The 17,090-nt window shown below is 44.6% G+C and overlaps 1 protein-coding gene across 5 annotated transcripts in view; it reads left to right on the top strand.

The window, feature by feature from the left end:
• SLC5A1 (solute carrier family 5 member 1) overlaps positions 1–17,090 on the top strand; it is a 51,898-nt gene that overhangs the window by 27,032 nt on the left and 7,776 nt on the right. For all 5 annotated transcript variants that reach the window (XM_065889643.1, XM_065889641.1, XM_065889644.1 and 2 more), the window contains exons 6-12: positions 4,317–4,422; positions 5,507–5,587; positions 7,245–7,465; positions 7,711–7,846; positions 9,250–9,357; positions 12,911–13,061; positions 15,011–15,179. In XM_065889643.1, the coding sequence (XP_065745715.1) occupies positions 4,317–4,422; positions 5,507–5,587; positions 7,245–7,465; positions 7,711–7,846; positions 9,250–9,357; positions 12,911–13,061; positions 15,011–15,179 (972 nt within the window). The remainder of the gene's footprint in view (positions 1–4,316; positions 4,423–5,506; positions 5,588–7,244; positions 7,466–7,710; positions 7,847–9,249; positions 9,358–12,910; positions 13,062–15,010; positions 15,180–17,090) is intronic.

Genomic DNA, 17,090 nt, shown 5'->3' with positions numbered 1-17,090 from the left:
TCCCAATTACCTCACCTATTGTTCAGGTTACTGATTAAACCTCCCTGGACTTGGGAACCCCCAGGTACCTGAGGGGCAGCCTCCCTCAGCTCAGACCCTGATGGAGTCCATCCCCCAGCAGATGGCTTTTTCTGAATTTTACTTTTGAACAGTACTTAGTATGGTCTGCCCCCTTTCTGTGTGATTTCTGCGGTTCCTTACTGGAGGCCTTGCCCAATGTCCTACCAGCTCCACCTGCTGCCCAGAGCCAGCAATCCGTTGAATAATGCACACGAAGGATGATAGCTGCCTTTTATTTGGTGCCAATAGCTTTACTTAGCCTCCAGTAGGGGCTTAACTTATTCCATCTCCAGTCCTCTTAAGAGTTCTGTGCAGGTGGGGATTTTTATTTAATTTTCCACTTGATGGAGGAGAAAATTGAGTCTCAGAGAAGTTAAGTAATTTGTCCCAAATCACATAGCTAGTGTATTGCAAAGCCAGGACTGGAGTCTGGGTCTCTCTAGTCCCAGTGTCTGTGTTCTCACAATTCTGCTCTGTGCTTGGATGGGATGAAGGCATAGGATAACAGGATAGATCATCTAGTTCTATGATCTATGCTCCCATTTTACAGAGAAGAGAAGGGGCTTTGTGGGGTCAAACAGTAGCAGAACTAGATTGAGAAGCAGAGTCCCTGATACTGAATCGAAAGGTTTTGACATTATGTCCCCTGGCCTTCTAAGTCCAGTACAAACAAGTCAAAATTCAAGACCTTGGGGAAAATTTAAATAGCCAGTTAAGTGACCTTCCAATTTAAATGAGTTTCTGAGAGTAGGATTTGAGAGGACTGTAAAGGGAGAACATCAGCTGCACACCGGGTGTATAAGGGATCTGCAGGTGGGACATCTAGGCAGTGGGGAAGGACAGGGAAGGGTCAGACAGGCAAGACTTTGTAAATTTGGCTGACTTCAGGTTCACCATGGGTCACAGAGCATGAAACCTTTAAAAGGATTACACTGATATTGACTGTACTTGCTAGGAGCTCACATTAAGATACACGAGTTCAGGGCTTATGAACAAAAGGAAAGAATTGTTAGTTAACAAAGTAAGGTAATCAAGTATTTACATTGCACACAAACAGAGATTAATCACTATTGTTGTGTGTGTGTAGACATGGGTAAGAAGAGAGGAGTGGCCTTGTGATATCCATGTCCAGACAGGGAAAAATCAGGGACCTACCAGGAAGGCTTTGGGAGGATGCAGGGATCCAGTGGGCATGTAATTGATAGGAGAGAAAAAGTGAAATGCATTTCAGATGGAGAGTCCCAGATGTGGCCCAGGCCATTGAACAGGGGTGGTGTGGAGTCTTGACTATGGTTGCCATCTTGTGGCTATGTCCTTTTGGTTTCTGAGACCCAGACTTGATTATTCCACCCAGACTTGATTATTCCTCCATGTAATCCTGAATTTTACAGGCTCCTTCCCGCCCACCCACTCCACCCCAGCACCCTGCCTTACCAAGTTCAGAGAAGCATTCTGTTCTGTAAAATTTCCTGGCATTATCTGTCTTATTCAAATGTGCACAATCACTTGAGGTAAAGCCTCAGATTTTATGAATTACATGTGATGACCAAATGTCCCTATTTATATTTCCTGGGGCTATTATCACAGATCACAGCTGTAATAAACTTTTATAGCAACTATGCTATCTGTTTTGGATCCTTGGGTGAAAATAAGAGCTTTGGAGCTTGCTTAAGTTTTGAATGCTTATCACCTGGTTCATTAACTCACAAATGGAAAGAGAAATTTGAGTAATGGGGCTCTCCATCTCAAACCTCATTGCCAGGCAAGATCTACTGGGTGCTCAGATACAACTAGGACTAGAATGGGCAGCAAATGAATACATGTAAAATCCCAGGATTTCAAACATCAGAGCTGAGACTAAACAAACTACCCAAGGCTTATGGTCAGAGACTGTTACTCTAAGAGGTTTTCCGACTGGAGCTGTATTTATTGTCCCCTGTGAGTTCCGTGGAGCTTGTTCAGCCAGACTTTCAAAGTGGTGGACTAAATCCAACTTCCTGTTTCTGTAAATAAAGTTTTATTGGAACACAGTCATGCCCATTAATTGACGTATCATCTACGGCTGCTTTCAAGCTTCAACGGCAGGCCGTCTTGAGCAGGTTGGAAAGAAACTGTATGGCCTGCAAAGCCTAAAGCATGTATGAAGTGAGCCTTTACAGAAGAAGCTTGCTGACCCCTGGTCTAGAGGACCATAATTGTTTAGTTCACTTCAAGTTAGTTTTGCTTAGCAGCACTGGGGAAATTTGCTTGTTCCCTTATTCCCTCCCTCCCTCCCTTTTCCCCTCCCTCCCTTCTTTCCTTCCTTCTTTCCTTTTTTTCTTCTTTATTAAGAGGTAAGAGTAGTTTAGAGAAGGAGCAATCTGAGATGAGCTGTGAAATAAATGATCTCATAGGATTAGAGGAGAGTTCTTTTATATCAAAGCTGGTGGTATATTCCCTATCCAGTCCCTGATTTTTATAAATAAAAAAGTAATGAAATGCTTCAAACATACAGTAAAGTACTATACTAATACCACCACCAGGATTCTGTAGATCTAAACAGCTTATCACTTTTAAAAAAAAGAAATAAAACATAACAGATAAGGCTTATCTATACCCTTTTGACCTTATTTCCTTCCTTCTTAAAAGGTAAACACTATCTTGAACCTGGTATGTATTCTTCTGGTCTATTTTTTAATATTTTTACTACATAATGTGTGTATAGCCATATATCCATCCAGCCAAGTAGAAGGTTCTTTATGGAGCTAAATGAGGCAGGGAGAAAAAGAACTGCATCAAGAACTGGTGAATTGGGGGGTGAAGAGGGAGCAATTCTCCCTAAATTTACATGAGATAATCTAGATAAAACCACCTATCAACAAGCCTGCCACACAAGAGGTTCGTGGTGATGCTCTGGTTGTGTCTGAGTCAAGATGGATCCCATCTGTGCAGAGGAGATAAAATTATGATGTTGCTAACATTTCTTTCCACTCCAGGGTGAGGCGGGGTTTCCCTCTCATGGACTCCAGCACTCAAACTTGCTTTTGGGAATAGATCAGATAAACCTTTTAAACTGAGGTGTAAATGAAGGATAATAGCTTAGAGCAGCAGTCTACAAAGTGGGTTGGGAGGAACCTCAAGGTGTTAATAGTTGTTCCTTGGCAAACAGAGTTCCATAGTTATATAAGTTTGTGAAGGGTCATTTACTATGTTTTCCTCCTGGGGATTCACAGTACATTAGAGGCTCAGAGAAGTTGTGTGGTTAAGAAACTGCTTTAACTTTATTTAATCCAGTATTTCACAGACCTCTTTGACTATGGAATTCTTTTTTTTTTTATCATGTAATATCTATTATCATCTTGAATAAATCTTGTTGGGAAATTTAGGAATAGAGCATGACTCTCAGGTGTTCATATCATTTTTTTTTTTAATTAATTAATTAATTAATTCTTGGCTGTGTTGGGTCTTTGTTTCTGCGCACGGGCTTTCTCTAGTTGCGGTTTGCGGGGGCCACTCTTCGTTGTGGTGCGCAGGCTTCTCATAGCAGTGGCTTCTCTTGTTGTGGAGCATGGGCTCTAGGTGTGCGGGCTTCAGTATTTGTGGCACATGGGCTCTAGAGCGCAGGCTCAGTAGTTGTAGTGCACGGGCTTAGTTGCTCTGCAGCATGTGGGATCTTCCTGGACCAGGGCTCGAACTTGTGTCCCATGCATTGGCAGGCAGATTCTTAACCACTGTGCCACCAGGAAAGTCCTCCTTTTGTTTTTATTTTTATTTTATTGAGGTAGGAACACTTAGCTTGCCCTCTAGCCACTTGACAGGTTTTGAGTGTATAATACATACTGTTGACTAGGTACGATGTTGTATGGCAGATCTTTAGAGCTTATTCATCTTACTTAACTGAAACATTATACCTGTTGATTAATAACTCCCCCTTCCTCCAGCCCCTGGTAACAGCCATTCCAGTCTCAGATTTTATGAGTTTGACTATTTTAGAAACCTTGTATACATGGAATTGTACACTACTTGTCTTTCATATTCTCAACTGGGGATAAAAATATGAACCTCTAATTGTGGGAGTTCAGCCAAAGGGCAAAGGGGTGTGGGCCAACGTGGGGCCTCGGAAATCACAGGCATCGGCACTACTTGGGAGTCGGCTTCTGCTAACCCCTCCAAGTTCTCCTCCCTTGTCCCTGCCGCTGACGTGCCTCAGCCAGGCCCCGTGCACCCTGCAGCCAGTGGCCCCTCTCTCCCCAACCCTACCTCTTCTCTTCTTCCAGGCAGACATCTTCTCTGGGGCCATATTCATCAACCTGGCCTTGGGCCTGAATCTGTACCTGGCCATCTTTATCTTACTGGTAATCACTGCCCTTTACACAATCACAGGTGAGTCCCCTCGAATGACTCAGCCCAAGCCCAGCTTGGGGTTAGGCACTTGTGAAGACGTGGCTTCTCCTCTCAAGGAAGAGATCCACCCAGGAAACAGTTCAAGGAAACAGTTGTAGGTGGCCCCAGAAAAATCCAGTGCTGGTGGGAACAGTCAGGACAGCTTCTTACAGGAGGTGGGACAGGGTTTGGCTTTGCAGGTTGTGGAGAGAACTTGGCTGAGTCGGGAGAAGCAGGGAGGGAGTGCCAGGCTCAGGGAGAGGTGGGAGCAAGGGAATGGAGTCAGGAATGGGAGTGGCAGTGCCGGGGCAGGGTGAGCAAGCAGATGAGTTCAGCTGGAGGAGGGGCATCAATGGGAGGTAGCTGAGTGTGGGGGGTGTAGAGGATGCTAAGACCTGATAGTTCAAGTGGGGTCACAGTACAGGGGCCTTGGAAGCCAGACAGAGGCCTTGGATTTGATGTGACAGGGACTGGGAGGCACTGTAGGGAGGAAGGGAGGGAGTGACACACAGAGACCTTAGAGGAAGGCTCCAGAGGTGACTGGAGAAGCCGGCGGCACTAGTGACCATGGGGCACCTTTGCAGAGGTTGCTCTGCCCAGTTAGGGGAGCCAGGGCCAGCGATGGAGCTTGCTGCCCAGCTGGAGCCCCATGGCGCTGGGGATAAGAAGTTACTCAGATGGCCTGAGAGAAGAGAGAGTGGACTGATTTGGTTATGTCCCCAGACATCTTGTCGAGATGTCAGCTCTTTGCTCTTCCCTGCCTTTGTTTGCGCAGATGCTTCTCACCATAGCCATTTGCTGGCTTAAAGTGGTCACATCAAGCTCTCCGTCCTCAAATAGGGAGAAACATCCTCTCTCCAAGGCCTTTCCAGCATTTCTGTGAAAAGTGGAGATACTGGAACATGCTGGGTGGCAGACCTCTGTAACAGGAAAAGGGAGGGAAGGAAAAGAAGGCAGACTGAGGGGTGCAGAAGGTGTGCAGAGGGAAAGGAGTGCGGGTGGGGGTGAGGGTGGGGAAACAAGGTGGGCTGACAGGTTGCCCTCCTACCTGAGGTTAGATGCCTTGTCTCCTTTGCTTGCTCAGGGGGCCTGGCGGCTGTGATTTACACGGACACCTTGCAGACGGTGATCATGCTGGTGGGGTCTTTTATCCTGACTGGGTTTGGTAAGTGGGGCTGGGGCAGGCTGAGGGGGTGGGGGGGCAGAGTTAGAGGCCCAGGGAGAAAAAACGAGTCCAGCCTCCCTGTCTGCTGCTGTCCTAGACAGTGAGCTCGGTATGCTCTGCTCTCCCCAGGGGAGTAGACTGGCCTAGATTGGCAGTCACTGTGGGTGTGCAAGGGACACCTTCCCTAGCCCTGGAGGTTTCAGGCTGGGCCCGGCCCAGACAATACCTGGATTCCTTGCTGCCCTCTCTAGACAGTCTGGGCCAGTGGGCCCCAGTGTGGGCCACTGATGTCACGAGAGGTCTTCTCTCCACAGAGAAACTGGACTGAAAAAGGATTAGGCTAAATATATTTAAATGTTGCATCTTAAATCTCAGATTATGTCATCTACATTTTGATGTTAAATGTCCTTTCTTTTATGAATGGACCATTTTCTTATTTATCTCCTGATTTGGTAAAATTTAAAAGATCAGCCACAAAGTAAGTCAGAAAGAGAAAAACAAATACTGTATGCTAACACATATATATGGAATAAAAAAAAAATGGCTCTGATGAACCTAGGGGCAGGACAGGAATAAAGACACTGATGTAGAGAATGAACTTGAGAAGACTGTGGGGGTGGGGGTAGGGGAAGCTGGTATAAAGTGAGAGAGTGGCTTGGACATATATACACTACCAAACGTAAAATAGATAGCTAGTGGGAAGCAGCTGCATAGCACAGGGAGATCAGCTGGGTGCTTTGTGACCACCTAGAGGGGTGAGATGGAGAGGGTGGGAGGGAGGCTCAAGAGGGAGGGGATATGGGGATATATGTATACATATAGCTGATTCACTTTGTTATATGCAGAAACTAACAAAACATTGTAAAGCAATTATACTCCAAAAAAGATGTTAAAAAAAAAAATCAGCCACTCTGTAATCCCTGTCCTCTCGGTTTTGAAATTTTATTTGTCTATGAAATCCTAAGGACAAGACTGGAAACCCTACAAATAGAGGTACTTGTTTTGGGAGGACATAAAATGCCATTTTATTTTTAAGGGGGCCTATGCTCTCTGTGTGTCCTCTGAAGCTTCTTATCCTCTCTCTATGCTATGTTTTCCAAGAGCTTCCATTTGATTTTCCCCGGTGGTCCTCAGGGGTCTGGAGCAGGGGAAAGGAATGCCTTATTCTGCAGCACAGGGTCTGGAATGCCTTATTCCCACAGCCAAGAGGTGGCAGGGCTCCAGACTTCCTCACCCATTCTCTCCCATCCCACCACACTGCTGGGACTGGGGGCCTAGTCTGTGTCTGTGTCCAGAATCCCAAAGGCCACTGCTGATAGCAGGGGGTGAGGGGAAAAACAGAGTCTTTGAATCTGGTTCAAAAGCAAGGTCTTTCTTTTAATAATTCAAATACTTTCCCTTTGTAAAGAAGTTTATGGTTGGAGTACTTTCACAGGTTGTTGCTTTGGACCCTCACAGTAGCCCCCTGAGGGGGCTGGGCAGGGTTAATAATCCCATTCTATGGATGAGAAAGCTGAAGCCCAGAATGGGACAATGACTTGTCCAAGACCCCACAGTGAGGGCTCTGGCTGTGGGTTTCTCAGGCATCCACAGGAAGAAACTGCTATGAAGAGTTGAGAGTTTCATAATGTTGACTTATGTTACCACTGTTTTCCAGCTTTTCACGAAGTGGGAGGGTATGATGCCTTCATGACGAAATACATGAATGCCATTCCAACTGTGGTTTCTGATGGAAACACCACCATCAGGAAAGAATGCTATACCCCAAGGGCTGACTCCTTCCACATCTTCCGAGATCCTCTCAAGGGAGACCTGCCATGGCCTGGGCTCATCTTTGGGTTGTCCATCCTCGCCCTGTGGTACTGGTGCACAGATCAGGTACCCATGCTGGATGTGTGGGGAGGAGAGGGTCTTCCTTAGGGTGCTACAGAGACTCCTGTCTGCCTGTGGCTTGTGGGGCTGGGAAAGGTAGGGCAGGGCTCATGTGGTCTGAGGGCTGCTGAGCCTCGGTGACATCGGAGTGCCAGGCCAAAGACCCGGGATGGTGGGGGAAGCTGGGGTGGTTAGAGCCTGTTGCGGGGTCTCTTGCCTACACCCCTCCCTCACTGGGCTTTCCCTGGCAGGTCATTGTGCAGCGGTGCCTCTCGGCCAAAAACATGTCACACGTGAAGGCTGGCTGCATCATGTGTGGGTACCTGAAGCTGCTGCCCATGTTCCTCATGGTGATGCCAGGGATGATCAGCCGCATCCTATACACAGGTGATGCCTTCTGCTGGACTCGCTGGCCTCTCTCTTCCATTTTCCTGGCTCCAAGTCACTTCTAAAGTCCTGTAGATCCCTGTTTCTGTTTTTCTGCCCTCTTCTTTTCTTGCCATGATTACGAAGCATTATTGTATCCCCCTGCCCCAGACAGTGAGCAACTTGAGGCCACAGAATGTGTGGAGTTGTGTTCCCTGGTTCTTTACATTGGCAATTATTTTTCCCCTTTTGCAAATTCTCTAAAGTCATGACATGCCTCCAACTATAGCTTCTTCTAGCTAATATTTACTTATTTTTTGCTCTGTCTTCTCCCCAACCCCCAGGCTATAGTAGTGTGTATGATGCCCTTAATGTCAAAGGACCGTAGCCAGTCTCTAACTGCCTGCTGCCCTGTTTCCTGGACCATTTCTGTGAAGGGGCCCCGAGCCCTGCACTTTGCTATCCAGGGTGTTAGATTCTTCCCTGGCCTGTTTGTGGCCTCTCCTACACTTCCATTTGCTTGTGTTTTTCGGTCAGCCATCATAGGTCCAAACTGTTTCCTGGAATATAAAATAATGGCAAAAAGAGAGCACCACAGAGTGAAAGTTTGATAAGCACCTTCCAAAATGAAGACAAGACAGTCTGGGGGCACTTGTTGCTGTTGGCTACGTGCTCCTAATAGTGCTTTCACCCTCCTATACTGGCTCACCTGTCATGAGAAAAATATATCTAACTGAAGATTTTAAAGTATAATGGATATAACACACAGACAAATATTTGAGGTGGTGCTGTGATGATTCGGTACTATATGGGGCAGCACTAAATGACCTACCTGTAGTAGGTACCTAATAAATGCGTGTAGATCTGAATTCTATAGAAGTTTTTAGAACTTCCTCCAAGTCTCTAGATCATGTCCCCTTCCCCTCCCAGGTTACTGCCTCTCTATTTCTAGCCCAGATTTTCCACATCTGGGAAGTTCTACCCCACATTCCTCCCACTGGGGAATTCCCTTAGTTGTCTAGATGTTCCAACCCTACTTGCAAGAGCTGTTGAAAACAAACCTCAAAATTAGGAACTGCAAGCCACTGTGATCTTCAGGAGAAACAAGAACACAGTCAATGCTGAGCAGAGTAGCTAGCTAAAGTCTGAGGACCATGCCCTCTCCTTTCCTACGTAAGCATTTCTTTGCTTCTCCCTCATCTGCCTAGGAACTGTCTTTCCTCCCCAGGCAGAGCTTGGGAATGGTCAGGGCCAGCAGGGCAGGGGGATGGCATGGAAGGGCTTAGTGGGAGCTGTGCTCTTTGTGGAACCATTTCAGGGCCATGGGCAGGAACGTCCTATTTGAAGCCCTGTCTTAAGAAGGTGAATCTTGGAAATAGTTCCCGGATGTCTGCTTGCTGACATGACTCTTCATCTCTCCTCAGAAAAAATTGCCTGCACTGTCCCCTCGGAGTGTGAGAAATATTGCGGCACCAAGGTTGGCTGTACCAACATGGCCTACCCGACCTTGGTGGTGGAGCTCATGCCCAATGGTGAGAGTTGTCCCTGCTGGCTGGGTCTTTCTTGGGAGGCTGATTGGGCTTGGGCTCTATCTACATAGTGGTCTGTGGGCCTTCTGGGGCAAAGCCGTTTCTGAGCCTGGGGTGCTAGTAGGGAAAGCCTCATTCCGGGCGTCCTCAGTTTTTGAGCAGGTCTTGCCTTAGTAGGGAGGAGACATCTGGCTTGGTTGGGCTCCATGAGTCCTGGCACTTGTCCATCAGTCAGGCATGGAAAGGAGATAATCTGAAAACATGTTAGGGAAAAACACAACTTTTTCATGCTCATCTAGAAAGTCTTTCGATGCTCTCCAACAGACATTAACATGAGGCTTGAACTAAATGGAATTTTACCTGGAGAATGAATTGACTTCCAAGCTGTTCCAAAGAAAAACATGGAGAGAAAGGCAAAGAGCAATTTTAGCTCTAGAATGAGGAAGTTCAAGGCAGTAGGTAGATTGGATACAAGGGGGTTTCTCATTATACAGAATGTGGTGTCCTAAGAAAGTGAATACTTAGAGTCCAGAATAGTTAGTTTTGGGGTAGACCTGTATGGTTACTGTTCATCTTCATGTTGAAGAAAAATCTAATTCTGGCTTAAGGGATGGAAATCTCATTAGGTTTTTTTTTAAACCACAGACTGGATAGATGACCTTGGTCAAACCCTTTGCATTCAACTTCTGTAAAAATGGGAGTAATAGTTAACTATTCCACTGAGCTGGGTTGCTTATTAATTAAGGTTGCAATTAACAAGAATCGTGGCTCTTTTAGAGTTCTGGCTGGAATTCTGGCCTCTGTGGCGTGTTTATACTATTTCCTTAGACTGGCAGATCCTGGGTGAGGACTGTAGCTCTGAATACTGTGCTAGAGTGGATTGTGCATGACAGAAAGCTGTGTGGCACATAGGACACCAAAATGCTGCTTTTGCATGTACCATTGTCGTTCCTCACTTTTGGGTGGAATCTGGCTTCTGTAAACACCAGATTCCCCAATGACCTCTCCATGCTAGATCAAACAGATATTTTCCATTGGTCCCTCAGTAGCATTCAGCCTTATGATCACTCATCTTTTTTGAGTTATTCCCTTCTCTTGGATTCCATAACACTATCCTCTTCTGTTTGTCTTCCCCCACCCCCGCCCCCACCCCCATCCTTTCCAGCTGTTCCTTTTTGTCTCATTTACAGATTCAGCCTCCTTCACTCAGCCAGTAAATATTCCCCCACCAATCCATCACCAAATTCTGTCCATTTTACCTCCTAAGTATCTCTTATATTCATCTACCTCCTTCTCTTGTTATCTCCATCACTCTACTCTGATATACCGTTACTTGTTGCCTGGACTGCTCTAAAATTATGTTAAACAAATATTTGTTGTGTGAATAAATGAACGTGAGTCTGAGAAGAGTATCATACAGAGGGAAGAAAACTCTATCCCAGCTGAGCAATTAACTGGTAAAGTAACTCCGAGCGAATGGCAGAACTAAGACTTGAAGCCCTACCTACTAACTCCTTGAAATGGATCTTTGTTTTATTAATTGAAAAATGAGACAGTTGGATGAGATGGTCTTTATAACTCCTACTATAGCTCCAATAGTCTGTAGTCTACATGATAGACATTCAAGTGGGACCATTAAAAAAAATGTCCCAACAAATGACAAAGTAATCAGAATAGGCAACCTTTATTTTTCTTCTTGTGAGGCTGTAGATGAAAACACAGCTATAAAATTATTTACAGATACAATACCTAGAAGGTGACAGAACAATGTTCCAAAAAGATCTCAAGAAGCAGGAATGTTGACTCAAAGCTAACCAGCTGAAGTTTAGTAGAGATATATGTCAAGTTCTATTATACAGGGATAGTACAAGAAACTGAAGATGTTTAGCTTGGAGAAGAGAGAGTTCAAGAGAATATGAGTTGTCTTTGAATATGTGAAAGATGGAAAAGTGGATGAAGAGTAATACCGCTTCTGGTGGGTGGCTGAGGCTATCAACAGGCAGATATCTGCCTAGTTAGGACTGTCCAAGAGGGAGCAGACTCCTGTTGCTGCAGGGTTTAGGCAGAAGAAAAGTTGTGGAAAGGATTTGTGTATCAGATGGGTGGTAGGCCTAGGTGACCTCTAAGGTTACCTTTACTTCTGGGATTGTACGCTCAATAGTGGGCCCTCAGCATGGCCTGTCCTCCTAGCCTCAGTAGGGACAACCTCGTGCTCTCCTTGGTTAGTATTTTACAGAGATGTGAAACTATCACCACAGTCAATTTTAGACAATTTTCGTCACGCCCCAAAGAAATCTTGTACCCATTAGCAATCACTCTATGTTTCATCCTAGCCACCCCACAGCCCTAGGCAACCACAAATCCACTTTTTGTCTCTGTGGATTTGCTTAGTCTGGACATTTCATATAAATGGAATCATACAATATTTGTCCTTTTGTGTCTGGCTTCTTTCACTTAGCACAATGTTTTCAAGGTTCATCCATGTTGTAGGCATGTACTAGTATTTCATTCCTTTTTTAAAAATGATATTCCACTGGATGGATATACCACATTTTGTTTATCCATTTATCAGTTGATGGACCCTGTGTTGTTTCTACTTTTTGGCTATTATAAATAATACTGTTATGAACACCCATGTACAGGTTTTTGTATAAACCTATGTTTTTATTTCTCTTGGGTAGATGCCTAAGAGTGGAATTGTTGGGTCATATGTTAACTCTATGTTTAACTATTTGAGTAAATATTTACCACAGTGGTGGTACCATTTTACATTACTGCCAGCAATGTATGAGGGTTCCTATTTCTCCACATCATTACCCATGCTTGTTATTATCTGTCTTTTTAAAAATTATAGCCCCTCCAGGGGGTGCAAAGAAGTATTTTATTGTGATTTTGATTTGAATTTCCCTGATGCTTAACAACTTTTCATGTGATTATTAGCCACTTTATCTTCTTTGGAAAAGTGTCTATGTAGGTCCTTTGCCCATTTTAAATTAGGTTATTTGTCTTTTTATTATAGAGTTGTAGGAATTTTTTATATATTCTGTATAATAGACCCTTATTAGATATATGCAAATATTTTCTCCCATTCTGTGGGCTGTCTTTTCACTTTCTTGAAACCTTGTCTTTTGAATCCTAGTTTAACTATTTCTTCATTATCATTAATCTTTTGAGTGAGAGAGCTTGTAAAAGTCTGCTCAGATGGAAACACGTACACACACACACACACACACACACACACACACACACACACCACCATCACCACCACCACCATCATCGCCACCACCATCAATCACCCAACTGCAAAGCATTTACCTCATGTGTATTTTGTCCCTAGCTCTTTGTTGACTGCTGTGGTCTTACAATGTATTTTTTTTTTCTTACAATGTATTTTTAAGCTACAGTCCATTCCTTAAAGTTCTAATTTTTCTGGAGAGATAAATCAGAGAATATGGTGTGGTGTAAGAAGGCAAAACACTTTCTAAGTCTTCACACTTTCCAAGCACAAAAGAGCTGAGGTTCTCCATGTACCACTCAGAACCTCCTTTTCTTTCAGGACTTCGAGGCCTGATGCTGTCAGTCATGTTGGCCTCTCTCATGAGCTCCCTGACCTCCATCTTCAACAGCGCCAGCACCCTCTTCACTATGGACATCTACACCAAGATCCGGAAGAGAGCATCTGAGAAAGAGCTCATGATTGCAGGAAGGTAAGTTCAGCTTCCCCTGTCATGCACCATAGAAAGCTTGAATGATCAGAGAGTTTCCCTCAAGCTGGGGAAGATTGGTACATGCTGGGTAGAATGGGAGTAACCTCTGTGGCAAGTTATATTTGCTTTCAGTGGCATTTACCTTTAAATTAGAGATCATCAAACAATGTCCTTCTGAAGCAGGAAATGACATCAGAGATCATTTAATCTAACCTCAGTTTATCAATAAACAAGATGAGGCTTGTCCTGCCCAAATCAGGAAGCAGAGGCAGGACTGGAACCCACGGCCAACTGAGTCCTTGCCCAAGGCCCTTTATGCTGTCCCATGCTTTCTTTCTCAGCCCTCCACACTGCAGCTCTCCTTACCGGACTTCTTTTAGGCCCAGGTGCCTCCAGTACCTTGACCCTTTGCTGTAACATTTTTCAGGACCATTGTGAGGATTTGGTGATATTACGCTTGTGAACCTGCTTCGTAAAGTCTAAAATACCAGGCTATGTGCATGCTTGTAATGGGCACAACAGGATACTGAATGCAGTAAGCATTAATCCGTGGGTGAGGTGTGCCCATTATCCCGATTATCATGGAGCAGATGCTCTGGATAGAGGATTAGCAGAAGCTCTGCTGTGTCTCTCCATGGGGCTAAGGCAGGCCATCCTCCTCAGGGGAGCTGGAAAAAGTCCCTGGGATGTCTGTCAAGGGAAAGGTTCCCAGGGAATGCTGCCACCTCATAAATCTCATGAGCAAGATTAGGGCAAAGGAAGGAAAGGGAAATGGCAGGCCACTTGCAGGAGATGAGACACCTGGCACTCAGGGGAGGTCTGACCACTGGGCCAGAGTCCACCACTCCGCTTCACCGGAAGCAGCACGGTTACCCTGATAGGGTTTTCCTTAGAAAGAAGTTTACTGGTGTTTTTCTGCTATTTATAAGGCTCAAGATGCAACATGGGAAGAAAACCATTTTGTTGCTTTGCTCAGGGCTGGACCTCTCGGCCCTGAGATTATGTTGGGGCTCATATTTTTTTTGTGCATCCAATGACTGCTGCCCAGGGGTTTGTCCCTGTCCTAGATGAACTTACAGTTACACGAAACAATTCCAAACTTTGCTGTGGCACCTGTAAGAGCAATCAAGGGCTCAGAGAAGGGAGAGATGAGTGCACCATGCAGTAGCTGAGGAAGGCTCCTGGGGGAGCTGCATCCAAAATAGTGGATAAGAGTTGGGTAAATGGGAGGCAGTGGGAAGGGCATTCTAGAGGGAGAAATATGTGAGTGAAAACACTGCCCCGCAAAGGTTAGCTTAAGACTCTTGCCTTAAATTCAGGTAGGAGAGATAAGAGAATCACAGCCTTCCTTCTATTTAAATCCAGACGTTATAAGGAACCCTCCAATCTGTTCAGGACTTGAAGTGAAACTCAAAAGGAGGAAAGCTAGAGAATTCCCGGGTGGTCCAGTGGTTAGGACTCTGTGCTCTCGCTGCCAAGGGCGCAGGTTCAATCCCTGGTTGGGGAACTAAGATCTGCAAGCCACGTGGCGTGGCCAAAGGAAAAAAAAGGAGAGCTGGCTCCAAGGTCCATACCTCTGTTCCTATACTCCACTGCCTCTCAAAGTGGGATTCTCTCCTGGTGGTTACTGGGTCTACTTTACTATTGAAAATCAAGTGCATTTTACTTACAGGTGAAGAAGATTTTCCTGAAGAAGCAGAATACAGAAGAAAAGAGTCTCAGTGAATTTGCTAATTATTTTTCCTTGCTGTGGTCATATAAAACTTTATATCTATCTATCTATCTATCTATCTATCTATCTATCTATTTTTATGTGTACATCTATAGTTGCTAGTTACACACACACACACACACACACACACACACACATATATATATATATACAGTGATATATATTTATTCATGTGGAGGCATTTATTGATACCCTATTGTGGGGGCTTTGATTTCAGGTTGTTCATGCTGGTGCTGATTGGCATCAGCATTGCCTGGGTCCCCATTGTGCAGTCAGCACAAAGTGGGCAGCTCTTTGATTACATCCAGTCCATCACCAGTTACTTGGGACCACCCATTGCAGCTGTCTTCCTGCTTGCTATTTTCTGCAAGAGAGTCAATGAGCAGGTAGGTATCATACATGTCTAGAAAAATCATTCTGGAACAGAAATTCCCATCTGGATTTGTATATTCTCTGGGAGGGATTCTATTTCCCAGAGATCTTAAGCAGGAATGAATGTGCTGCTGAGGGTTTATATGGAAAAGCCTCCAGGGACCATGGGACTCTCCTGGGTTCACATTCTCTCGGACTTCCCTCTTCTCTTTGCTGCAGGTTCCAAATTAATTCCCAACTAATGATGTATGTTTTCCATCCACTCTTGGTGATTTTCACCCAACTGCATGGCACTCCCTGGGAAGTTTGTAGCCCCTGGGTGAGCAGCTCCAGAGGAAGTTCTAGCACAGGCTACCTCCTTGGTTCGGCAGTGAGCTAGATTTTCCACCCAGCACTTTTCAGGGCCCAGTGAAGGACCAAGTAGTGATACTCAAGCAGGATAGGGATGAGGGACTGTCAGGAATCTCACCTGTTGAGAGAGTTTGTGTGTGTGGATAATGGAAGACTCAGCTGGAAAGGCAGGTTAAGGTTAGACTAGGCATGGTCCCTTTGAAAGCCAGGCTGAAGAATTTGGGCCATCAGTGGGGCAACGTTGCAGATTTTGAAGCACCACGAAAAGGATGCCTTTGGATTAGGCTTCTGACTGGGATGTTGCTTAGTGTCTCTGTATCCAACCATCTCAATGCCTGGGAAGGATTGGGAAGGGGTAGGGGTGTTGGCTATGTAGCTGACTGTCTGAAACAATATAAACAATGATGTATTTTTGGTTAGACAACCCCTTTCTCTCAATAGGACAGAGACAGATATATATCAGGGAAACACTTCACTGCAGTGACCCACAGTTGAGGTGTGTGAATCACAACACGTGTCTCTCTTCCTTTGTCATTTGCCATTAGGAACATAGTCCAGATTTGCTGGGAACACAAAACTGGGTGCATGGATAAGTGGCCTTGAGAGATCAGAATTAAACCTGCAAGTGATCTTGGCAAGTTAGGGAAATTGGCACACATCTTGGAATACGTTTCAGTAGGGATTGACAGAAACTGGTTCACTGGGAGATTTCTAAAATTCAGGTAAGGAAAGTGTGGCTAGAAGCCCAGCTGGGTATTGCAGTGGGCCACAAGCAGACTCAGTTCAGCAATGGACAAGTGCTTTCAAAAAGTAAGGCTAGGGACTTCCCTGGTGGTCCAGCGGTTACGACTCCAAGCTCCCGATGCAGGGGGCCCAGGTTCGACCCCTGGTCAGTGAACTAGATCCTGTGTGCCGCAACTAAGACCCAGCACAGCCAAATAAATAAATATTAAAAAAAAAAGTAAGGCTAAGAATTGGAATAGATTGTCATGGTTCTCAACTGGGGGTAATTTTTCCCTTTCCCAGGGGATATTTGGTGATGTCTTGGAACATTTTTTTTTCGTATCTGAAAATTTTTAAATTATATTTCATATTTAAAAATTTTGGTCAAACAGAAATTGCTTTGATACCCCAAATCCAGATTATTACCTACATTTCAAAATTCCTTAAGGAAAGGTTCAGTTTATCCTACTATTTTGATTTCCTTGGTAGGAGATATAGCTATATATCTTTATGTCCATGTCTATGACACTCTGAAAGGAATAAACACATTTTGTTAGCATTGTTCTCCTTCATTTGGCAATTATTTACAACCACTCTTCAACTAACTTTAGAAGTATTCCAAGTTATTAAAGGGAGTGCTTTTTGGGTATGTAAACACCCAATAACTACTGTATTGGGAACATTTCTTTTAATGGTGCACTAAATTCATCTCTTTAATTAGGAAATGAGATGACTAATTTTCATGTCATAAATGCAACATTCTCTTATTTCATTATTTTTTTAAAAAATTTATTTATTTAATTTATTTTTGGCTGTGTTGGGTCTTCATTGCTGCACCTGGGTTTTCTCTA

Source organism: Phocoena phocoena, chromosome 13, assembly GCF_963924675.1.
Source record: "Phocoena phocoena chromosome 13, mPhoPho1.1, whole genome shotgun sequence".
NCBI lineage: Eukaryota > Metazoa > Chordata > Mammalia > Artiodactyla > Phocoenidae > Phocoena > Phocoena phocoena.
This window is presented reverse-complemented; position numbering and strand designations above follow the sequence as displayed.